This window comes from Panthera leo, chromosome F3 (genome assembly GCF_018350215.1).
Source record: "Panthera leo isolate Ple1 chromosome F3, P.leo_Ple1_pat1.1, whole genome shotgun sequence".
NCBI lineage: Eukaryota > Metazoa > Chordata > Mammalia > Carnivora > Felidae > Panthera > Panthera leo.
This window is the reverse complement of record NC_056696.1, coordinates 14,532,287-14,558,174: the sequence shown is the minus strand read 5'-3', so window position 1 is coordinate 14,558,174 and position 25,888 is coordinate 14,532,287. Positions and strand designations below refer to the sequence as shown.

At 44.8% G+C, this 25,888-nt stretch overlaps 1 protein-coding gene across 1 annotated transcript; it reads right to left on the bottom strand.

Annotated features, from left to right (window-relative positions):
• Window positions 1–11,673: 11,673 nt before the first annotated feature.
• Window positions 11,674–25,493, bottom strand: METTL13 (methyltransferase 13, eEF1A lysine and N-terminal methyltransferase). Its single transcript, XM_042925975.1, has 8 exons — window positions 25,091–25,493; window positions 23,024–23,783; window positions 21,537–21,736; window positions 19,459–19,654; window positions 17,696–17,863; window positions 16,186–16,401; window positions 13,466–13,597; window positions 11,674–12,146 (listed from the first exon to the last, which is right to left on the bottom strand). The coding sequence occupies exons 1-8, from the start codon at window positions 25,241–25,243 to the stop codon at window positions 11,872–11,874; spliced, it is 2,100 nt and encodes a 699-aa protein (XP_042781909.1). The 5' UTR covers window positions 25,244–25,493; the 3' UTR covers window positions 11,674–11,871.
• Between the last annotated feature and the right edge of the window lie 395 nt (window positions 25,494–25,888).

Sequence of the window (25,888 nt, the reverse complement as noted above, 5' to 3'; positions counted from 1 at the left end):
ACTGTTTCCAAGTAACTTAATTACATCTGAAATAAAGTTCAAGAATACTTACAGGTATGCAAATGTATCCAGCACCCTAAAATTTTAAATTTACAATGCTCAGCATCCAATCAAATACTAACAAGCAGGCAGAGAAGCAGAAAAAAGCAACCCACAACAAGGAGAAAAAAATCAATCAAAACCAACTACAAAAAGTAAAGATGGTACAAGTAGTAGATAAGGACGTTAAAAAGTCATTATAACTGTACTTCACACATTAAGCTAGAGATTAAATATATGAGATTTGTATGATATAAAAAGACCCAAAACAGACCCCTAGAAATGAAAACTAAAGATGAGGGGAACCTGGCTATCTCAGTCAGTAGAGCATGTGACTCTTGATGTCAGGGCTGTGAGTTCAAGCCCTACGTTGGGCTTAGAGCTTACTTTAAAAAATTAATTAATTAAAAATAAATTAAAACAATAAATAAATAAAACTCCTGAGATGAAAGAAAAATACAGTGGATGGGATTAATGGCAGATTAAACGTGGAAGAAAACATTAGTAAACTTTTTTTTAATCTTTTTAACATTTATTCATTTTTGAGAGACACAGAGAGACAGAGTGTAAGTGGGAAGAGGGGAGACACAGAATTCAAGGCAGGCTCCAGGCTCAAAGCTGTCAGCACAGAGCCCAACGCAGGGCTCGAACCCACAAACCACGAGATCATGACCTGAGCTGAAATCTGACGCTTAACGGACTGAGCCACCCAGGGTCCCCTATTAGTAAATTTGAATATACAACAAAAGAAATTATTAAAAATAGAACACAGAGAAAAAGAGGTTGAGGAAAAAAATGAATCGAGCATCAGTGAACTGAGGAACAACCTCAAGAATTCCAAGTTATATATCACTGAAGTCACCAAAGGAGAAGACAGAAATTCCTTTAAAGACAGAAATTATCAAAGCTCACTCAGGTGGAAAATTGTTCTGAAGCCTGAATATCCCTACATCTATTAGAGAAATGAAATTAAAATTAAATTACAGTTAAAACTGTAACACGTGGAAACTCAAGACTCAGATGAATTCACCAATAAGTTTTATCAAAGATTTAAGAAGGAACATTTCCAATTCTTTTATTTATTTTTTTTTAATGTTTATTTATTTTTGACAGAGAGAGAGACAGAGCATGAGTGGGGAAGGGGCAGAGAGAAAAGGAGACACAGAATCCGAAGCAGGCTCCAGGCTCCGAGCTCTCAGCACAGAACCTGACGCGGGGCTCGAACTCACAGACTGCGAGATCATGACCTGAGCCGAAGTCGGACGCTCAACTGACTGAGCCACCCAGGCACCCCGGAACATTTCCAATTCTACACAAATGCTTCCAGATAATTAAAGGCGCAAGAATATTCCCAACTCATTTTACAAAGCAACCATTACACTGATACCAAAACCAGCAAAGACATTTCAAGGAAAGAAAATTACTGGGATGCCTGAATGGCTCAGTTGGTTTAAGCGCCAACTCTTGATTTGGGCTCAGGTCATGATCTCCATATTGGTGGGATAGATCAGCTCTGCACTAAGCATGGAGTCTGCTTGAGATTCTCTCTCTCTCACTCTCTCTCTGCCCCTCCCTCACTTGCACAGGTACTCTTGCTCTCTCAAAGTAAATAAACAAACATTTTTCAAAAACGAAAATTACTGATTCAAATTCCTCACGAACATCAATGCAAAAATTCTTAAGAAAATTTTAGCAAATCTAATCAAACAATATTTTTAAAGAATAATGCATGATTATGTGAGCTTTTCTCAGAAATGCATGATTGGCTTTTTAAAAAACAACTAATGTAATTCACCATATTAACAGAAAAGGGAAAAAGGGGGGGAATCTCAATAAATATAGAAAGCATATTTGACAAAATCCAACAACTATTTCTGATTTTATATATATATGTATGTATATATATATATATATATATATATATACATATATATATATATATATATATACTTATATATATATACTTATATATATATATAACCAGAAAAAAATATATACATATATATATATAACTTCAGTAAACTGGGAATAGAAGGTAGATTCCTCAATCTGATAAAGGGTGTCTATGAAAAATTTACAGCTAATATCATTAATAATAGTGAAAGGCTGAATGTTTTCTCCCCCTAGACAGGAACAAGTAAGGATGTCTGATCTCACCATTTCTGTTTGACATTGTACTAGAGGTTCTGGTCAGTCTAATAAAGCAAGAAAAACACACAAAAGGTATAAAAGTAAAAAGGAAAAAGTAAAATTCTTTATTCACAGGTGACATGATTGTTTATGAAGAAAATCCTATGGAATCTGAAAAACCAAATGCGTCTGGAATAAATGAGTTTAGCAAACTTTCAGTGTATAAGATGAATGAATAGAAGTATTTCCCTATCCTAGCAAGAACCACAAATTGAAAATTTTAAATACTATTTACAATTGCATTAAAATATGAAGTACTTAGAAACAAATCTTACAAAAGATGCATCCTACTTGTACATTAAAAATTATAAAAGGTCACTGAGAGAAGTTAAAAAATACCTAAATAAATGAAAAGATATACGGTGCTCATGGATCAGAAGATTCAATATTTTAATTATGTAAATTCTCCTCAAATTAATCTATAGATTCAATGCAATACCAATCAAAATTCCAGCAGACTTTTGTTTATGTGAATATTCACAATCAAATTCAAAATTAATATGGAAGCAGAAGACAGAAGAGCAAAAAAAGAAAATGAAGTTTGGAAGACAACACTATTTTAATGCAAGACTTATTACAAAGTTAGAATCATTTAGACTGAGTGGCATTGGCATAAAGATAGACAAGTAAATTAATGGAACAGAATAAAGAGTCCAGAAATAGACCACACATATTTGAAGAACTGATTTTGACAAAAGTGTAAAGGCAATTTAGCAGAAAAAAGATAGTCTTGGGGCACCTGGGTGGCTCCAATGGTTAAGCGTCGACTCTTGATTTCAGCTCAGGTCATGATCTCATGTTTAGTGAGTTGGTGCCCCGCATAGGGTTCTGTGCTGACATCACGGAGCCTGCTTGAGATTCTCTCTCTCCCTCTGTGTCCCCCTTCCCTGCTCGTGCTCTGTCTCTGTCTCAAAATAAATAAACATTTAAAAATAATAAAAAGAGGGGTGCCTGGGTGGCTCAGTCAGTTGAGCATTCCACTTCAGCTCAGGTCATGATCTCGCGGTCTTTGAGTTCGAGCCCCGCATCCGGACTCACTGCAGTATTTCTAGTGCAATAGAAGAGTGCGTGGCTCATGGCACTGAGTGTTCATCCATAAAATGTTTATCAGAGAAAGAAATCACTTAATAAGATACTTGGGAATTGAATCTGTATGCAATGCTTTGGAGAATCACCAGATGTATGTAACCTTCCTTGATCAAAATAATGGTAACTTCATTTTGCTATAACAACTTTCTGTGAATACCTTCACATTTCCTAATTTATTCCTTCAAACGGTCTGCTAGCATCCTCCGGAGACTGGTAGAGACCCAAGCCTTATTTTAAAGATGAAAGCTGGAAACCCATTATTTCAGAGCTGTGGATTAAATAGCAACCTAACCAGTACTCTGCCCACAAGACGGTGCCCGGCAGGCTCCGCCTGCAGGTCAATAAGGCCCATCAACCATCTCTGCAGCTTGTCCCCGCCCACCATTAAAACAGAGAGAAAAAAGTTTTTATGAGCAGATTGCCTAGATAAGTAAGATATATCACTATAATACTAATTGTGTGTTCATTTCTATGATTTTATTAAAGGAACTACCTGGTTTTGATGCTCTTGGTTAATGGATATCTAAATAGGAAGAACCTAATGAATTCAAACCTTGCCTTCATAAAATAAGGTAAATCATTCCAATTTTCTTGAGAAAAGACTTCACTAGGAAATGTTGTATATTCAATTGTAATTTTAACTTTACATTCTAAGAAGCTGTCCTACAAAGTTGAGCTTTGTTTTTCATGCGTAATATATAAATTTACCTTTTTGAATATAATAAATGCTTCCATAAAAAAAATAAAAATATGCTTCAAAGAGTTCCAGTGGGATAACAAACTCACATTGGCTCTTTTTCTTAGTCCTAGAAGATAATGCCCTCTGGCAGCTGTTCTAAGGCCTGTTTATTACCAGAATTGCTCCAGAGCTCTTAAAAATGCAGATTCTAGAGCTCTACCATGTCCATTCCGTCACCCCTCACACATACCCAAGATTCTGATATAGGAGGTCTGGGATATGGTTTAGAATCCATATACGGATAATGGTCCGCAGGTGGTTTTCTTGAGCAACCAGAAACCACCTTGTACACTGTGCTGCCATATATACAAATCTCCCCAAACTGCTGACTATAAAATCAGGGGCTCCTTTCCCCTTATTCTAAAACAAATCCTGGTGCCTATACAGGAGCTACAAACTCTAATGCCTGCAGGGCCAGGCAGGAAGGAGACAGAAAGGGAGCACGGGGGACCGTAACAAACATGGCTATATGAGACAGATATTTACCAGTTCTAACCAAGTGTGAACATGAGCTCAGCACCGCCAGAGTTCCAAGGTTTCAAAAGAAACTAGAAACCCAGATTTTATATGAAATGTCCTATGAAGGCTAAAGACCTCTGCAGGTAGCATGTGGCCCAGATGCCATATAATCTCTGGTTCTGGGCAACAGCACAGATAAAACCCTTTTAGGCAGTGCTTTCATTTCCTAAGGCTACGGAAACAAATTACCACACATTAGGTGGCTTAAAACAACAGAAATGTACTCTCTTACCATTATGGAGGTCAGAAATCTTCAGTCGAGGTGCTGTTAGGATTGGTTCCTTCTAGAGGCTCTGAGGGAGAATCATTCCATGTCTCTTTCCTTGCTGCTGGTGGCTGTTAGCTATTCTCAGCTCATGGATGCATGTCTCCCATCTGTCTCTGTCTTCAATAGTCTTTTTTCCTATGTGTCCTACCTTTCTGTTTCCCCTACTAAGGTCTTGTCTTTGGATTTAAAATTGCCTAATCCTCAGGGCTTTTGGGTGGCTCAGTTGGTTAAGTGTTGGACTCTTGATTTCAGCTCAGGTCATGATTCAGGGTTGTGCGATTGGAGTCTGCTTAAGATTCTCTCTCTGCCCCTCCCACGTGCGCTCTCAAATAAAAGAAATAAAAGAAAATTGCCCTAACCCAGGATGATTTCATTTTAAGATCCTTAGTTACACTTGCAAAGACTCTTTTTCCAAATATAGTCACATTTACAGGACCCAGGGGTTAAAATTTGGGCATTACTTTTTTGAGGCTACTAGTCAAACCACTACAGGTAGGTTGGCACTTAAAAAAATCCAAATCAATTATTTCAATCAAATTATATTTTTTCCAACCTTTCCCACATGTACTATTTTACTACTAAAATGGCTTACCTCTTGGCAGAAAACTTGATATGCAAGCTCAGGTATTTTTATTTCTTATATGCTTCCTAGATTTAAGCTCTTTTACATTCTATTAGCAGCATCCCTTTGCTCCATTTCCACCAATGCTTCTAAAATCAGGGATGGGAGGCAAAATGACCCCTGCCTCCATGCAGTGCCCTCCTTGATTGGAAGGAATCATCTGTCCATATGGATGGGAAGACAGAAAGGGTGATAGTGGAAAAGCAGAGTGGATAAGGTATTGAGTGAAGAGAGAGAAAAATAGGCAAGGTAGAAATGTGGCTTCAGGCACAAGAGAAAAAAAACAGGAGATATGAGGATTCTCAAAAGAGTTCTGCTCTCCGGGGGCCAATTCAGAGACACCCCAAACTTCTGTGTGATCTTTAGTGCCATCTACTGGAAAGCATAGGAACCAGCTCAGTGGGAAAACAAAACAGTGGGTCCAAAACATGTGGTTCCAACATTCATCATGTGTTGCAACTTACCTCCCAAGCTAGTCAGTGTACTCTGTAACATCAGGAGCTGTATCTCTTTCCTAAGCAAGGTGTCTGGCACAAAACAGCCTCGGGGAGGGGAGCGGAGGGGAGGGGAGGGGAGGGGAGGGAAAAGGGAAAAGAGAAAAGAGAAAAGAAAGAAAAAGGAAGGAAGGAAGAAAAAAAGAAGAAAGAAAAAAATCCTATTGAATATAAAAACTCAAAAATTCTACTTCTCGACCATTACTTATCAATAGATTTGTAGAAACCAAATGGCAAGACAAGCCACAAGAGAAAAGAGAAAAGCTGGGTTACCTATGGTTTACTGAAGCCTTTGGGTTTTCTTAGCGGTCCTCAGGATGTTCACTCAGGGCCCAGTTATAGTGGGGACTGGGCTGCTGTGCTCTGTGGAGAAAACCACCCTATGCAGCAAGCTGACCTCCTCACCCTACTGTCATCCACTCAAAGGGCAAAGAGCTGAGGTGTGCACAAGTGTCCAGGTGTGTGAAATAATACAAAATACAAATTGGTTTCGGACTCCGGTTCCTGACACATGGCTCCTAAATCTCCTGAAATTTCCTGGGTGACAGAAGCATCTTTTGTTCTGATGAGGTGGGCTCCTGGATGGGAACTGTTCACCAGAAAGACAAAGCCATGATTAGAAACTTGGCACTTTCAGCCCACCTCTCATCTCTGGGGAAGGGAGAGGGGCTAGAAATTGAGTTAACCATCAATCATATCTATTACCTGTATGATGAAGTCTCCACAGAAATCCCGAGTGCAGGTTCTGAGAGCTTTTGGGTGGGTGAACCCCTGGAGGTGCAAGGGTTGGGGGAACATGCAGAAAGGGCATGGCGGCCCCATACCCCTCCCTCACACCTTGCCTTGTGTGTCTCTTCCGTCTGCTCGTTCCTGAATTATACCCTTTTAAAATAAATGAGTAATCTAAGTTAACTGTCTTCCTGAGTTTTGGGAGCTGCTTTAGCAAATTATCAAACCTGAAGGGGGCATGGGAACCTCTGACTTATGGCCAGTTAGTCAGAAGCACAGTTGACAACTTAGACTTATAATCTTGAGACTGGCACACAAGGAGCGGGGCAGTCTCTAGGTCTGCACTAACCCCAGGCAGATAGTGTCCAATCCGAATTGAACTGTATGACACCTCATTGGTGTTGGCGATTTGGAGCATTGCTTGGTGTGTGTGGGGGGGAACCCCAACACATCTGGTAGGAGAGTGTTATGAGTAAAAGCAAACACAATGTGTTTTTCTTTAGACAAGGTGGGAGAAGAGCATTTCCCATCAAGTGACTGTTACTGGTTGCATGTCAGAGCTAAGCCAGAAATGGGAATAGCATAGCCGATTAACATAGCCACTCACATAACCATCACCTCAGTGCTCCTCAACTTTGGCTGCATGTTATCACTGGAAAACTTTTGCTAAGTCTGATGCATAGGCTGTACCCCAGACCATTTAAATCAGAATCTCTGGGGGTGGGGTCTAGACCTAAGTATTTTTTAAAGTTTTCCAGATAGTACACTGTTGGTGGGAATGTAAATTGGTGCAGCCACTATGGAAAACCGTGTGGTGGTTCCTCAAAAAATTAAAAATTGAAGCACCTTGCAATCCAGCAATTCCACTTCTTGGTATTTATCTGAAGAAAATTAAAATACTAACTCAAAAAGATATATGCACCTCCCCCCATTTATTGTGGCTTTATAATACCAAAGGTATAGAAACAACCTAAATGTCTATCATTGGATGAATGAATAAAATGAAGACACACACACACACACACACACACACACACACACACACACACACACTGGAATATTATTCTGCCATAAAAAGGAATGAAATCTTGCCATTTCAGACAACATGGCTGGACCCTGACAGCATTATGCTAAGTGAAATAAGTCAGAGAAAGACAAATACCATATGCTCTCACTTACACCTGGAATGCTAAAAACAAACAAGAAAACAAAACACTAAAACCAAGCTCACAGATACAGAGAACAGATTGGGGGTTGCCAGAGGCAAGGGCTGAGAAGGTAGGTGCAATGAGTGAAGGGGGTCAAAAGGTACAGAATTCCAGTTATAAAATAAGTCATGGGGATGTAATATACAACATGGTGACTATAGTTAATAATACTGTACTGCATATTTGAAAGTTACTAAGAGTTGACACACAAAAAAGCTTCCCAGGTTTATTAGTTTTCTATTACTGCTGTAATGATTTACCACAAACTTACTGGCTTAAAACAAAATAAATTTATTATCTTATACATCTATAACGCATTAGTCCAAAAGAGTTCTCAGTGAGCTAAAATCAAGGTGTTGGCAGATTTGAATCCCTCCTGGAGGCTCTACGGGACACTCAGTTCTCTCACCTTTTCCAGCTTCTAGAGGCTGACTTTCCATCTTCAAAGCCAACAACCATCAGTTAAGCCTTTCTCATATTGCATCAGTCTGACATTGACTTCTCTGCCTCCCTCTCCTACATTTCAAGACCCCTGTGATTGTGTTGGGCCCACCCAGATAATCAAGAATACTTTCCTATTAGTTGATTTACAGTATCAAAATCAAATGCATCTGCTACGTTAATTCCCCTTTGCCATGTAATGTAATATATTCATAGGTTATGAAGATTAGAACATAGGCATATGTAGGAACCATTATTACCAGATCAGATGACTCCGATGTGAAGCCGAGAACTACTGGTTTACACACAAGATTGGCTCAAGAAGTGGCTCAGTTAGCAAGCTGAGCCATGATGGAAGACTGGAGGCACACTGAAGAATTGTTGTGTTGGGGAGGGTGGAGAAGGGGCAATAGCCAGCGTCACCAATTTTACATTGTTGCAGAACTGGTCCTGCAGGAAGGGGAGAGGGTTGTAAGGTGATTTATTATCATTCAGCCTCCAATAGATCTGGGAAGTTAAATTGTACACTATCCAGGGGTACCTTGGTAGTTCAGTTGGTTAGATGTCCAACTGTTGATTGACCCTTGATTTCAGCTCAGGTCATGATCTTCGACAGTCGTGAGGCCCCACATAGGGCTTTGCACTGGGAGTGGAACCTGCCTGAGATTCTCTCCCTCTCCTTCTGCCCCTCCCCTGCAAGCAAGAACACACACATGATCTCCCCCTCTCTCTCTCTCAAAAAATAAAAATAAAATTATGCACTACTTCAAGGATGGCAGTTGATCTATACTCAGGAGTAGCCATTACAGAAAATGTAGGTCATAACCCAGACTTTTGAGACTGGTAGCTATCATCTTCCTCCTTTTTTCATGTTTTTTTTTTTCATGTTTTATTTTATATTTGAGAGAGAGGGACAGAGAGACAGAGCATAAGCAGAGGAGGAGCAGAGGGAGAGGGACAGAGACAGAATCTGAAGCAAACTCCTGGCTGTCAGCACAGAGCCCAACGGGGGGCTCAAACTCACAAGCTCTGAGATCACGACCTGCGCCAAGTGGGACGCTTAACCGACTGAGCCACCCAGGCGCCCAGCTTGTTCCCTGTTTTATGCTCACTCAGAGCTGGGTGTATGCCAGATTCTCAAGCGCTCTGTAGACGCTCGCCTAGAGTGGAAGATGCAAATTACCTGCCCATAGGTCTTGCAGATACTTCCTGATTGGCCAACATTTTAATATTCACACACACAGATACATTCAGGATTTCTGCTTGTCTTAAAAGATCTAGCAGTGCTGGCACAGCGCTCCGGGACAGTGCTCACTCAGAACAGCTGCTGCCTTTTGATGGGGCACTTCCTCTCTGGTTTGCCGCGGGTTTCTTCCCAGCCTTTATGTTTTACGTCTCACTTCACTTCATGTTACTTGCCTAGTCTGGAAGGTGTCTGAGTTCACGGGCTTCCCCCACTCCAGAATTCATGTGCCTAGTTAGGCAAAATTCTCATAAAGACTCATCTGCCTGTCATCCATGTAAAAGTGAATAGCTCTTAGATGTTAACTGAACTTATTTTGGTGATCATTTTGCAATATATACAAATAATCATGTTGTACTCCTGAAACTAATTAATGTGGTATGCCAATTACATCTCGATAAAAAATAAAAAGAAAATGGAAACTCATCCCCACCCCGCTAAAAGAGGGGATAGCTCTCCATTGAGAAAGATGGGATACAGGCCAAGGGCAGTGCCTGTACACAGAAGCCCCTTTCCTCACAACTTAGGGAGCACAGTGAGGGGAGTCAGGACTAGTGTTTGAGTAAACGGCCCGAGCCACCACGTGATCCAGTGAGCAAAGTGGTCTCCATTGGCACAAGGCTTTTTGTAGGAAATTAGGCTGAGAGCTGCACAACTGTGATTTCTGCCCACTGGTCTTTCTTCAGCCTTTGGAGGCACGCATCAGCCGCTTCACTCTTCTTTCACAGCCAGACTTCCCCGATTTTTAACACAACTATTGGCACACCTGCAGGCCTTTTCCCACCTCCAAGGAGGCTTCTCTCCAACAAGCCTGCCTAACTCCCAGGACGACTCCCCTCAGACATAGTTGAGATCTAATCTTCACTCTGGTAATTCCCTAGTTTGGCTGTGCCACCCAAATGAGCTATTCAAAAGTCAGCACAGCTAGAAAGAGAGGACTGAAGGGCAGTCAGACTAGACCCTTTGACTCAGACCCTGTTCCCCTATCACCTATCCTAACCTTGCATGAACTTACAGAGTAGAAAACAGTGGAGGATTCCCAAACTAGGGCCCTTTGAGGTGCAGGGGCATGACACGGGATGGCTCCAGGGTAGATCATCCCCTAAGGAACACCAAATTTTTATAATGGGTAAAATCCAAAAATTCTACTCTGTCCTCACATCCTTCTTCAATGGGCTGACACCATTCTGTATGGATGACACCCTGTCTTTGAAATATGCTTCACCTCAAGAGCTCAGAGTCCATTTTAAAGGGCCTGTGAAGCAAGCTGGGGTGGTGGAGGGCGACAAGGTGTACTTTCCATGGCACTGCTCATTAAGTCAGCCCTGGCATCATTAGGAGAGATGAACTTCAAGCCAATCTCAGAACTGCTGGTTTCACAGTTGTACAAGCTTGATGCTTCTGGCTCCAGTGAGATCTGGGATTAGATGTAGTTTTGGCTTAACTTTCCTTTATCTCATTAAATAAGACAGCTTACGTAAATCACTTAAGGAGTTATTGGAACATGTTAATTTTTATTGCTAATCCATGTTTGCTGCCCATTCTTAACCACCTTTCCTTCCACCACAGCTCTCTACGCTGGGTCCCACATGCAGCTGTCACTCAGCGAAGGTGAGTAAACCGACTTTAGTCGGTTTAGACGGACTTTAGTCTCTGTCTCTGACATACACAGTTATGGGGGCCACTTATATCCACCCCTTCTGCCGAGAACAGAACAGCTTAGGCTACAAGGTTTGGATAGCTGGGGAAAGCTGCTTAGTAAAGCGGGTTAGCTGGATTCTTAAAACTCGGGATGTCAGCGGCAGCTCTATCTGGAGGGAGGCAGAGTGGATGTTCTGTCAAATCTGTCTCACATCTATGGGAATCCTGCTCTTTTTACAGTCTTTTGGCACAGAATGCTGTGCTATCTCCCTGGAGATCATTCCTACAGAAGCAAGAGGAAGATAAAGCAAAAGCAAACCAGCGCTCAAAGTTGATTGTCTTCCATCCTAAGGAGCTTGCTGTATAGTCGTTAAGGCATCAGCTGGGAATCCTGCTCCAGGACACAGTACAGGGAAGCAGAGGGGGTCAACAAAGTGGAACTAAAGAGGACAAGACGGGAAGGACATTTTTTATTTTCCCAGATCTTCAGGCAACCTCGCTAAGCTGGAGGTCGCATGCAGCTGAGTATGAAACCAAGAAAAATATGAGGCTTAAAAAATATGGTGCATTATATTTCTTCAATCTCTCACAGGCCAGGAGCCCAAGGCCAGTCCGGCACGAAGCTGAGCAGACTTCCCGGCCTCAGCAATCACACGATCTTCACGGTCTTGAGCATCTCTGACAGTATGTAGGTGTCATCCCACCCCCTCCCAGGCTTCCGCAGGGTCTGCTCCAAGGCCTGGGCCATTTCCAAGAGCTCTGGCGTGGAAAGTTTCTGCTCCGGGTGCAGCTGACAGAACAGGATCTCGTTTACTTCACCTTCAATTCGCCGAACATACAGGAGAGGGAACACGGCCTTGAGCCCGGTCAGCACTGAGTCCTTCAGCCCCAAGTCTCGGCACACAAGGTTGAGGATAAAGACACCTAGGGTGTGGCAAGGAAAGAGTCACATCCTGCAGATCAGGGGACACGTCGGAGACAACGTTCCGCGCTTAGAAATATACCAATTCCTGCCCCAGGGACACTGGTGGGCTAAGAAAACACAAGTGCTTTGAGTTTGCACAGAATACACCACATAAAAAGAGAGAAGAGCGTGGGGAATATGTGAACTATGAGAAAACTTCAAGTTAATTTTTTCCTCTTCCATGCTGCTAACAAATTATTTTATCATTCTCTACACCTCAGTTTCCCAAAGAATTGCTTTGAGAAAGAATTAATATCCCCAAGGGGAAAAAAACAAACACAGGGATGTTACGTTCTTGGCATGTACCTTATGGAGTACATAATGAGAGGGCCAATCAGAGGGCCAATGTTACCTGACTTGTGACAATTAAGGTTCTGAATATCTCTGTTCACCCAAGTACCTGACACCAAAAAAAAAAAAAAAAAAAAAAAAAAAAAATCTTGGAGGCTGTCAACATATGGATGGAGAGCTGCAGTGTCCAAGTCACAAGGACTTGGGCTGAAGCTCCAGCTGTCGCTTTGTGTCACCTTGGCAAAGTCTCTTTACTTCAGTTTCCTCATTTGAAAATGGGCTGCTATGAAGAGGAAATACCATTCTGCCTAGTCCAGGGCATGTGGAAAGAAATCAAATGGTAGCTAACGTGACCAAGCTGGTGGAAATGTGAATTGCTACATTCACTTTGTAAAACTGTGTGGCAGCACCTAGAAAACTCGAGCATACACGTGATCTATGTTCTAGCAACCACAAGCCTTCATATATGCCCAACAGACCTGCAAATCTATTTCACCAAAAGGCATCTACTGGAACGTTATGGTCAGTACTACTTATAAAAGTCCCAAATAATCCAATACAACCAGGAGAATGGAGACACGAATGTGTCACACGATGACACTACACAGCAATATAAAGGAACAATATAAACACAACACCATAGATGAATCTCACAAACATCATATTGAGTGAAAGAAAACAAACACTTAAAGACCACATTCCATAAGATTCCATTTATATAAACAACAAAAATGGGCAAAACTAAGCTGTGCTAACTTAAGTTAGGATAGTCACTATCCTTGAGAGGAGAATGAGTTACTGGAAGGAAGTAAGAGGTAGACTTTCTGGGGTGCTGGCAATGTTCTGTGTTTGATGAGAATAAATAAGAGTGTTCAATTTGGGGCAACTCACTGAGCCACACACTTCTGACATGAGCATTTTTCATTTGAAAAGAAAAACAAATTTAAAGGACCCACCCCTCCTCCCTCCCCAACCTTTGTCTTCCTACCTTCAGGAGTCAAGATGCTTTTGACCTTCTGCAGGAAAGGCTGGTCCACAAAAGCCGGCGGCGGACAACTCATCCCCAGTGTCGGGTCCTTACTGTCTACGTCAAACATGATGACGCTGTAGTGGGGCCGCACTGGGAAAGAGAAGCAAACAAGTCTCTGCCTGACACCACTTACACGTCTACACCGCATCTCCCCTGTGACCTGTGGGGGCCGCAAGCGGCTCAGTTAGGATGACGTGGAGGCTGTGGTTCGCCTGTAAGGGCACTGATGTCACTGTCAGGGGAGTCGTTGTCAGTCAGGGTTTTACTGTGAGCACCCCACCTGAGAGACAGGGCATTCATCTCACCTTCTTCCACATTTGAAAGCACTTTCCAGGGGTGCCTGGATGGCTCAGTTAAGCATCTGACTTCAGCTCAGGTCATGATCTCATGGTTTGTGGGTTCAAGCCCTGCGTCTTGGAGCCTGCTTCAGATTCTGTGTCTCCCTCTCTCTGTCTCTCCCCTGCTCGCACCGTCTCTCTTTCTCTCTCTCTCTCTCTCTCTCTCTCTCTCAAAAATAAACAAACATTAAAAAAGAGGCACTTTCAAAAGGCTTCCAAACACATTAATGGTGTCCTCTAGCTTGATTACTACTTGATGAAGGGTCCATTTGTACCAGTATTTTGACGTAGCAGAACATTAGAGACTGGGAATGTTCTAAACACTTAGAAACCTGGGCTCCGTTCCTAATAAACTGAGTCAAAAACACTGGACAGGGAAGGAACAGATGGGGAGGGGAGATGGGAAGCTTCTGGTATTTTTCTTAAACTGCCAGGTAATTCTAAATACAGGCAGAGTTGAGAACCATTGATCTAGGCAAAGCAGCTGCCTAAGCCTTTAGGGACTGACCCAGCAAATGTTTGCAGGACAAAAACGTTCTCAAATTAAAGTTGGTATATCTTTTCTAGTTAATTGAACAACAGGTGACTCAGGAAAGACAGATTTGCTAAATGGGTGAGAAAGACCTGATTATGAACCAGATGCACTCCTTTGTATGATGGGAATGTCTTTTACAAGGGGTAAGTCTGCAATGCTACTGACTTTTAGCAAACTTTGAGACTATGATAATGATTATTCATTAATTAATAAATCTTGACTTAGGACTCCCACAAGCCTGTTAGTATCCACAGCACAGATCTCATTTTGGTTTCTTAGCAGAACATGTTGGCTCATCAAAGTCCAAGGACGACCATTGCCCACATTTGTAGCACTGAGCCCTCCAACAATCTGGAAGGTGGCTGTTAGACATGATCGCCAGGCTGTTCAACACTGATCGACAGGCAATCACAATGGCAACACATCACGCACAAAGTGCCTGCCAGGAGCCTAGCACGGTTTTAAGTGTTTCCCATGTATTGGCTAGGTTGGTCCTGGGCCCCCACACTGGCCCCAGACTCAGACAGGTAACCTGTGAAACTCTGATATAGTTCAGTTCAGTTTGCAATGACCGTGAACGCACCATCTGTCCACCCAGCACCAAAGGACTCACCCCCGGCATCCTGATTTGCCACACCCTCCTGGGAGCTACTTTAATCCAGCGAGAGCCAGAGTATCAGGTATGGAACGGGCAGGCCAGGAAGGGTGGGTGGCCTAAGCTCCCCAGGTTCCCTTAAACCTGGACCAGCCTGACTGACTTCTCCCTGAGGGACACACACTCCGGAAAGCACCAGTCACGGGAGCCTACATGTAAAGTGGCAGAAGGACCAGAGGAGCGACTGCAGAACATTAACATGCCTTTTGTCCTCCGTCTGGGATACGAATCATTAGAGCAAAACGGAGCCTTCACTCCATCAGAATCCCCGCCGAGTGGCATCTATATCAGAGTTTCACATCCTCAGCACGACTGCCATCTGGGGCCAGACGATTCTTTGTCGTGGGTGGCCGTCCTGGGCACTGTAGGATGTTTAGCAGCATCTTCAGGCTCTACTCACGCGCTGCCCGGAGCAGCCCTTACCCGGTGGTTACAACCACCAAACACCCGTCTGCAGCCACTGCCCAGCGCCCCACAGGTTTAGTCACCGGGCTACACGCACGCTATCTCTGGCTTCACCTCCAGCTGAAAGATTTACAAAACACCTCCTGACACACACCCCAAATCTTTTTCCCCTTCTACTCACCTGACTACAGACGTTAGGTTCCATGGGAAAGTGAGGAAGTGGCAACGACACAGGGTCAGAAGAGAATCAGGAGAGAAGCCCACTGATCTGTTAGTGCCACAAGGGCAGAAACGGTGTGGGGTTTTTCATTGTTGTTGTTTTTATTATTTATTTATTTATTTGGGGGAGAGAGAGAGAGAGAGAGAGAGAGAGAGAGTAGGGGAGGGAGAGAGGGAGATAGAGAATCTTAAGTAAGCTCCACGCCTGGCGTAGAGCTCAATGTCGGGCTCGATCTCACAACCATGACATCATGACCTGAGCCGAAATCAAGAGTCAGACGCTTAACCAACTGAGCCACCCAGGCGTCCCAGAAGTGAGTTCTCCTAGCACAGTATTGAGCATATGGCTAGCACTCTATATTTACTGAATCGATATGTCCACCAATGAATGAAGAAATGAACAGGTGAAAGACTGGGACGATCCTAACGCTGCTCTCTTACAGAGGAATTCTAGAAGCCCTTGCAGGTCTGCCAAGCTTGGATTACTCTTCCCTCAACATCCCTCCGAGCTCTCCAATTGCAGTACCTTCTCTTCCCGCCAGGCTGGTAATATAGTCCAGGCCATCTGCAATGTGGACCTTCATCCGGTCGCTCTGGGAGAAGCCAAACCATTGGGTGGCCACTTCCAACATGGAGGGGTCGATCTCCACAGCATCAATGCAGGACTTCGGGAAATGATCGTGGACAAACAGAGGGAGGCTGCCCCCGCCCAGGCCTACCACCAACAATGCCAGTGGGGTCTCTGCAATAAAGGAAGAAAGCATCATTTTACTATCTTCTCATGAACAGTTTTGTACCAGCCTCGGGGAGAGTAAAGAGGGCAGGGGGAGTCGGATCACTGGCTCTGCCCAGAGGATACAAGATTTAAAGGCCTAGCTTCTCCGTCTCATCCCAAAAACGCAGGAGCCAATCTGACATCTACATCTGAAAACTCAACCTTGGCCTCACAATCCTTCCTTTACTAGATCCAGAAGAGGAACCAGTACATGGTTCTTTGGGGACCCTTAAAGTCCCAAGGCACTCAGCTGACATCATACCAAGAGTCCCCACCATGAGCATTAGACTCCCCCTAGGAATTGAGAGGGACAACAGCCAACATCTTGCTCATGATCACAAGGCAGTGTAGATGCAATGCCCTCTGCCCAGCTTTCAACTCAAAGGCCACAACTGCCCTCTCAGACACATCAACCAAGTGAGGGCAATAAATCCAAGTTCCAGAAATCACAGGAAAACAAAGGCCCACATCCTAGTCCTAAGTACAGAGAAACCACAAAAAACACAGGGGGATAGAAGTAGACAAGAAACAAGAAAGAATCACTAAAAGGAGACGTTAAACATAGATCAACGTCTGAGGATTAAACATAAGAACTGACACTCTAGGGACATAGAATACCGAGACAGGGTGTTTCAACAAGACATTCAACAAGACAACAAGACTCTTGGTAAAGACAGTGACAATCTAGACAGGAACATGAACATTTTTGCTACTGTGGTCAGATCCAAACCTGTTATTAGTAATACGGCTATTACTGTACTACCAACAACATAGCTTTTTGTTTAAGTAAAAATTTAAGAAAGAACTGCAACTGCTGCTCAAATGATGCATTACTGATAACCCAGAAATTCTCCTAAAGTACAAAGGCCATTTCTGGAGTCATGATTTTTAAATGCTCCACTGGTTGCAGGAGTAGATACATATGCAAGCACTCAGCAAAACTGAAATACTTATAATGTGTACTTTATGTATCTCCCCAAATATATGTTATACCTTAATATTTTAAATAAATGAACAAAATAGAATTCTAATAGAATTCTAATAGAATTCTAATAAAATTCTAATAGAATTTAGACATCAACACATGTAGCCATTTCAAGATTACAATTTGAGTTTGAGGGAAAAGTGACTGATAAACTTAGAAGATGGTCAGGAAGAAGAAAGATATAAATACACGTGCATTTGTTGGTCTGCAATGGCTGCTGTCAGACTGGTCTGTAACCTTACTTGCCCTGACTGGGAGGCAGTGCACCCCATTTACCTAGGAGCAGCTCCGGGCTTCTCAGCAGGGCAAGGCCAGCAATCATTGCTTTGTGGTGTTCACAGCACAAGTAACTCTTGTCAATGGACTGCCCCGGGGCTGCAGGGAGGTCCTCCGGAGTGTCAGCGGGCCGCTGCTTCTTCCTGTCCTTTTTCCGTTTCTTCTGGGCTAAATGAGAGATAGAGATAATGAGGTACTATGCTTAGCACCCCAGTCCGGGGAAAGCAAGACTTACCAGCAGCATTGTGCTGTAGCTAGCTTGGTCCAACTCAAGAACCCAATTGATAAATATACACAAATTTTGTGACACGGTTGACATGTTGGTAGTTTGAAATCTGCCTGTGGTGGCCTTTATTATGCCACAGAAATTGGCAAACAGTATACATCAGGGCTTTTTGCCCCCAAAATACAATTGTTAAACATTTAACACATACCATTGGATACCAGAGACTCAAAAAAGGATAAGTGGCAAAAACACACCCAAAAACCTGGGAAAACTAAACTGAGGAGTCCTAGCCCCTTTGCCCTGAGAGACATAAGGCCACTAACAGGGTAAGTCTATTCACAAATCCTTTTAGAGAAGGACTTAAAATTACTAATTACCTCCTCTATGACTCTGCTACAACTTCTAATTATTTAACTCTTATAACGACCTTATAATTCCCATATTAGGCAGATGGAAAAACTGAGGATCTGAAGAGTTAATAATTAGTCCCAGCATCAGTAGGAGGTGCAGACAGAATGTGAACCCGGGACTGCCTGTCTCCAACGCCTATCATCCCTCCACTGTACCATACAGACAGTAATGCACACTGCCCTGCTAGACGAGGAAATCACAAGTGCTCACCAAAGGGAAAAATCCTATAAAGGCCCCACTCCTTCCCTCTGGTATATAGTAAATAGATGCTCATTTTTCACTGTATACATTGATTTTCGAACGGATTACACTGAGCAGTACTGCTTTTATAATACAAACATACACAACTGGCGAACATAGCAGGTGAAACAAACTCTTGTTTTCCCCACCAGTGGGAGTTTCTGAGTGGCATCTGGGAGACTGCTTAAAAGGGATCCTAAAGGACCTGGCCTGGATCTTCACAGTCCAATATTGTAGCCACTAGCCACCTGTGGCCATTGAATTGTAAATGTAACTTAATTACAATTAAATAAATTAAAGATTCGTTCCTTAGTTACCCCAGCCACATTCCACATGCTCAGCAGCCACATATGGTTAACGGTTACCATTTGGGCAGCTAAGTGGATATTAAACCCTCCCTCCATTTCAGAAAGTTCTACTGAATAGCACTGGACTAGATGACCTCTAAGTACCCACCAACTCTAATGCCCTCTCTAAAACATGCTAGGGGGTGTGCTGTGAAGGAGGGCAGGGTTCACCTGTACCCTCCATGCTTGTGGCTCCCCTCATAGAGCCTTACTGAATGAATATACAGATGCATAAGGAGCAATGTGCGAAACAGATGGCCTCTACGCTGAAGGCATTAAAGTGACAATCACATTTATTTGGTAAGCTACCACCCCAGCTCCTTACCATTTCAGAGTCTTTGCTCAAGAACAAAACACACCTCTGTTCTGTTTATTGTCACTTAGACTGAGTCCAGATGGTAATAGGACAACTCGAAGAGCCTCTGATCACACGTACCCAGGTCTGTCCTACAACTCGGCCAAGCTCCCAACACTTTCTGACCACCCCAAGTGGAGAGTCCATGCCATGACCGCTTGGGTCATGTGTGATGACACCTCACCTCTGTGGGACACATCCTTCAGCAACCTAGCTTCTGACTGCACCACATTCCTGTTGCTGAGGAAGATCAGCCGCCGGAAGTAGTGCTTGTCATCCCCCTGCACGTCCTCGACGACATAGTTGCCACTCAAGGGACTGCAGGCTTGGTGCTGAACGGTCCGGACCCCAATGTCCCCACCCACAGACAGAAAGGGCACCTGAAGATGTAACAGAGATACGGTCAAACACCAGCTCAATCAAGAAACAGGAGAAATTTTAATCCTGTCATGGAATCCTCCTATCAAGCTTCTGGGCAGCAAGAACCTAAAGACTTGCCTTTCTATTAAAGAACTTTTCTACAGCTTTTCGATAGATCACAAAAGGCTTAATTCACTTTTTTGAAAACCAGTTGAACACATAAAGATCCCTGAAACCATTAGTGAAATCCAATTGGTTCTCCCTAAGAAGACAATGAGTTTCTCAGGGCACCTGGGTGGCTCAGACGGTTAGGCATCCAGTTCTTGATCTCGGCTTAAGTCATGATCTCACAGTTCGTGGGATCAAGCCCCGTGTCAAGCTCCACGCTAACAGCACAGAGTCTGCTTGGAATTCTCTCTCTCTCTCTCTCTCTCTCTCTCTCTCTCTGCCCACCCCCTGCCCATGCTCGCTCACTCTCTCTCTCTCAAAAATAAATAAATATACTTTAAAAAATTTAAAAAAGAAAAAGAAAAACATGAGTTTTTCAATAGGAATCCTTAAAAGGGCTTTCCATAAATGTTAGAGGGAATGCACAGCAGGGGGCTAACTATGAAAGAAGGAATCAGAACAGGGATAAAGATAACAAATCCACAGGGAAAGCAACCATTCCAAGTTTGAATTAATTTCTCCCTTCCCTCAATTATTCACATCTTTTCCCCCATTTTTCTAAACAGGAGAAAAAAATTAAGAGAAAACTATATTTTCCCCCTAGACTTTTCCATAACCTTTCCCAATCTTTACATCTATTTCTTTTTAATTTTTTAAAAGTTTTTATTTATTTTGAGAGAAAGACACAGCACAAGTTGGGGAGAGGCAGAGAGAGAGAGAGAGAGAGAGAGAGAATATCCCAAGCAGGCTCCGCACCATCAGCACAGAACCCATGCGGGCTCAAACTCACAAACCATGAGATCATGACCTGAGTCAATATCCAGAGTCATGCTTAACCAACTGACCCACCCAAGTGCCCCTACAACTATTTCTTTTTAAAGATTTCCAAGAGAATCCCAGGGACTGCTGACTCTGCAGACATGCAGGCCCTGGAGAGAAGGTCACAAATGAACCTCCCTACAGGATCTATATCTCTGATGGACCAATAGCAAAGTCTGCCAGGAAGAATCAAACACACATTCATCTGTAAACACAAGTCAGCCTAGTGAGCAGAAGCACAGGTGAGAACCAGGGGTCTAGGTTCATCTTTTCAGATCTGTCACTACTGCAAAGGGCCTCCAGGCACCTTGGCTTTCCTGTCAAAGATAAATTCCTCACTATAAAGTACCTGCAATAAAGTCACCTTTTTGCGACCCTGAGCAGGATGGAACAAGACAGTGTCAATGGACAATACCACATCACTCTTTTGGCAAAAACCTTCAGTTTCCTTACCAGCAATGTTAATATCCTGAAAACTAACCTAAGCTGTATGGCTCTTTTCCATTCTCCAATCAGATAATAAGGATTCTAAGAAGGAAAATGGTCAAGGAAGGCCTGCACAAAGAGGGAAAAGAGAAACACAGTCTGTACAATCCACAGTAGAAAGAGCTGGAGCCTGCAAGGTGGACAGCATTTCCTCCATGCCATCTATGAGGAGTCTCGAGGCCCCCCACACACAGATGCTACCCTGGGTCTCAATGGTCTCAAGAAAAGCCACCGCTCACCTTCCTCTCACTGCCCGGGGCAAGAGAACATAAGCTCTGCCCACTTAGCTCGCAGCTGTTGACATGCCCTCCAGGAATAGACAGGGGCACAGACACTGGTCCTAGCTCCTTCCAAGACACCCTCCGCCTTCCTGGCTGCTAATACGACTTGTCTAGAGATCCGTGTATGCTGCTGCCGAAGCTCTGTTACCTGCTGCTGGGTGGGCATCCCGGCAGGGGCCAGCTCCAGGACTCTGGCTGACAGCTCGGCCTGGATGCTGTCCATGCCTTCGTACTGCTGACCTCGGTGAAGGGCCACGGTGATCAGCCTCCTGAAGCCTGCGCTGGCTGCCAGCTGCTTCCGACCCTCCTCCATGCCAAAGAGCCACTCGGTCTCGCGACCCTGGGGGACTGGAAAGAGGCACCTGGTGACACGAAGTCCCGGGAAGAGTTGTTCAAGCCCCAGCCAATAGGAACTACAGAGCAGAGAGTCAGGCCCTGCACAGGACAAGCAACCCTTCCAACTGTGACCCAGTGAGGGCTATCAATTCCCTGAGCAAAGAAGCCATCAGACACATGGTAGGTCCCACATTACATGTATATAAGGGGAGAGAGGCAGGTACCTAGTGCAAAAAAAAAAAAATAGCAATGATACTAACGCTTGTTACATGCCAGGCATTATTTCAAGAAACTTATAAACAGAAACTAATTCATTACTCACAACAGTCTTAAGATACAGGTAGTATTATTACTCCTAGTAATATTACGACTCCAAGGAAATTGAGACACAGAAGTTAAGCTATTTGCACAAGTTCACACAGCTACTAAATGGGGAAGCTGGGATTCAAACCCAGGCAGTCCAGCCCCACCCTCCATGGCTGTATCCGCTGTACTATTATTTGTTTTCATTGGTGGACAGGTAGAATTATGGAATACTTGGGAAAATGGCTCAGTTGTCAGCAAATTACCAGCATGATGACTTCAAAATCTTGCATTTTGTCCACAATTTCCTACTTCTGAAGGCATTTCCTCATTCTCTCTTCTGATCATTACTGAGCCAATCTGGTATCACTTAACACCCTTCAATAATGACACTGATGTTTATAAAGCACTTACCATGTGTGAGGCACCATTCTGAGAGAGTTTACACTTCTCAAAACTACACAACACAGTTGACCTTACTTTAGAGATGAGGAAACTGAGGCATAGAAAGGAAAGGAATGTCCAAAGTCACACCACCAGGAAGTGACCGAGCCAGAACTGAAACCCAAACAGTCACTTCTTTAGCTACGACTCTCCCTATATTCAACAGAGAAGCACAGAAACGTCCCCAGGTCACACAGCTCACAGGCTCCAGAGCTGGGACTCTGTCACTCCCATGACTCCATGTGACAAAGTAACTCCTATCTCTACAATATGAGACGTACCTATACTTAACTGTGTCACTCTCTGTCCTCCCTACCAAATCCATTCTCACATGTCATCAGGCCTTTCCAAAGGGAGATGTGAAGAAATAAGCCCCAAATCTAAGCAGGTAGCCGGATAGCTGCTGTGCCCCCTCCCTCACGCCCTGGCTGGTCTCACTTCTTAAAGTGCCACCCCCGGCAAGATAAAACCAGCCAAGCCACACCCACCACCAAAGCCCCAGCCCCTCAGAGCCAGCCCCTCCAGGGAAGAGAGGGCGCAATCCCAACTCACTGATGAAAATGGCAAAATGATTGTCCCGCGATGGTTTCACAGCGGGGCTGTCCACCACGTGGAGGGTGTAGCGTGGCTCCCCTGTGTCCCCATCGCACAAGTCCAGAGAGACACTCCCCAGCCCGGCCTTGCGGTACAGCTGGCCGCACAGCCAGGCATACTGCTGCCGCTCCCGCACCGCCTCGGCCAGCCGCTCGGCACTCTCCAGCCGCACAGGCTTGCCCTGCTCCTGAGCACAGAGCTCAAAGATCTGAAGGGCAGAGCCAGGGCCCGGCCTGAACTTGGTCATGATGAAGGCAAACACAGGCAGGGAGAACCGAGGCTCTGCTTCCAACACCTGGTCCTGGCTGCTGGCCACCTGGTGCACCCTCACCATCCACCCCTCCCGAGAGAAGTGACCCACTGCTTTCTTCAGGACGTGAGCCTGAGCCAGGGAGATGCAGAGGTAGCGACCGCCCACCTGCAGGACACGGCCAACCTCAGCCAGCATCCTGTCCACTTGTTGCAGGGTCTTCTCCTCCTCATCTGTCAGCACAGCGTCCAGGGTGCCCTTGTCCAACACCACCTGGAACGAAGCGTCGGCAAACTCCATCTGGGTCATGTCCATCTTCAAGAAGCTCATCTGGGGCCGGCGGCTGGCATTGCGTTCCTTCATCTGCTTGATGACCACCTCACTGATGTCAATGTTCACTATATCCTGATAGCCCACATCATACAGCTGTTCGCTTAGCTCTGAGTTACCGCACCCAATCACCAGCACCTGAGGGAAAAAGCCAACAAGACGAAAGTGATCAAGGCAACGGAATGACCTGCACGTACTTCCCGGGATCAAGTCTCGCCTTGGCTGGTGCAAGTTTTCAGAAGGTGCGGATGCTATGCACAGGACGGAGCACCGTTACAGAGGTGATTCTAGGCTCTATGTTGAAACACTAATGGTTAGAGAAACTCACAAGTGAAAACCACATTCAGCCACAACAATGCAAGTTATGTATAAATAGACTTTCCATACTGCAAAAACAAACAAATCCTGTTTGTTCTTTTCTCTGAAGAAAGCATTTATTACTCAAGAACTGATAGGAAGTCACACAATCAAAATACAGTAGAGTTCAAATCTCCTGTTTTACTACTGAAAACCTAGTTGTGGCAAAATCCTATTCCACTCATGCCTTCAGGTCCACCTAAGGTATTCCGCTATTTTCCAAAGCCAAGCTTAAAAGACGGGTCGTTGCCTCCCTCTCTATGGAGCAATCGCCCACTCATCCTTCAAAGCTCCATCCCAATGTCACCATCTCTGGAAAAGTTTGGTGAGAAGTGCATACGCTGGGACTAGATGGGCCTGAGTTTAAACTCCCATGTGACCACATACTACATGTATGATCTTGGGCAAGAAACTGGATCTCAGAGCCTCAGCTTCCATGTCCTACATGAATGAACCTGACAGAGTTTATTATGAGAATTCAACTCCTGGACACACACACACACACACACACACACACACGCAGCACCCAGCATGTCTGGCACATCCTCCACGAAGGTTAGTTTGCTCCCTTCCTTTTTTCCTACCTCCAGTACAATTCCATCTCTATCCACCCCGTCGTTGCATTGACCACTTGTCACTTCCGGAAGGTTTACGCCAAGGTTTACGCCTTGCTGCTCTTGTTGCTTATGGGCTGAGCACAGTGCCTGCAATTCAGTGTGCCCACAACAACGATTTGGCTAACAGATTCCTGTGTCAGTAAAGCCACAGGTACTGTCTGCTCTACACGGATGGACGGTGACAGAAAAGCACAGGGTCTCTCTAGGAGGCCATACCTAGGTTGCCCAACTAACGAAGTCACTGTCCCAATGAGCCTATTAGTTCAGCGGTGAGCTGGGCGCCGCATGTCTGTTATCCGAAAGCCTTTACAAGAACATTTTTAAATTGCCTACTTTGGGCCGGAATGACGCGGAGAAGCCTGAAAACATGGGCCCAATTAGCGCCCTCACGCCTGTCTCTATCCACCAGGAGTAAAGTTATCATCTGCCACGTTCCCGAGCACACACTCAGGACCGCCAGGCCGCGCGTACCTTTTCCCTGGGTTTGATGTATTTGTGCAGCACGCCGCACAGTTCCAGGTAGGTTCCGTACCACTCGAAAGCTTTCTTTCCTCGCTGCTGGAAGAACTTCTCCCAATAGTCCACGGAGCCAAACTCCTTGGAGCTCTTAGGTAAGAGGTTCATATTCCCACTGTCCGACCAGGCTCGTCTCTCCTAGTCCCGGTGAGGTACCATCCGATGGGCTTCCACGCACGCTGGTCCCGGCACCCTAGGTGGAATTCTTTCCACGACTAATGACCACATTGATTTCTCCCCCGCTTCAAACCCCAAGGAGACGATGCTTACACACCACCCCCACGCACGACACACTGAACCAAACACACGCTCAGCCCTCCTGCCGGCTGCCAGCCCCAGCCCCAGCCCCACGTGCGGAGCCCCTCACACTTGCCCACAGATGGGCTTCAGAACTGGCAAGCACATCCGGGTGCGCAGCGTCGCGATTGGTCGGCCACCCGGGCCCTCCCAGCGTCTCATTGGTCACTGCTTTTGGTTCCTGGCATCTCATTGGTTGCGAGTTGCACGCCGCACGCCTGCGGCAGCGCCGCAGTCGCCCAGCGTTTATCTACGCGCGGCAGCAGGGGGCGGGGCCGCGGGCGTGAGGCCGGGTGGAGGCGGTGTCTGGGTCTCGGTAGCTGGTTTGCGTCCGAGCGCCGCGCGGGGGCAGCCTTCCAGGGTCCCGGCTTCTCCGCCGACTCTGAGAGAGCGCGCGTCCCGGGCTGTGTGTTCGCCTTCTTTCCGAGCCGGCGCGGTGGCCACTTCTGATGTTGA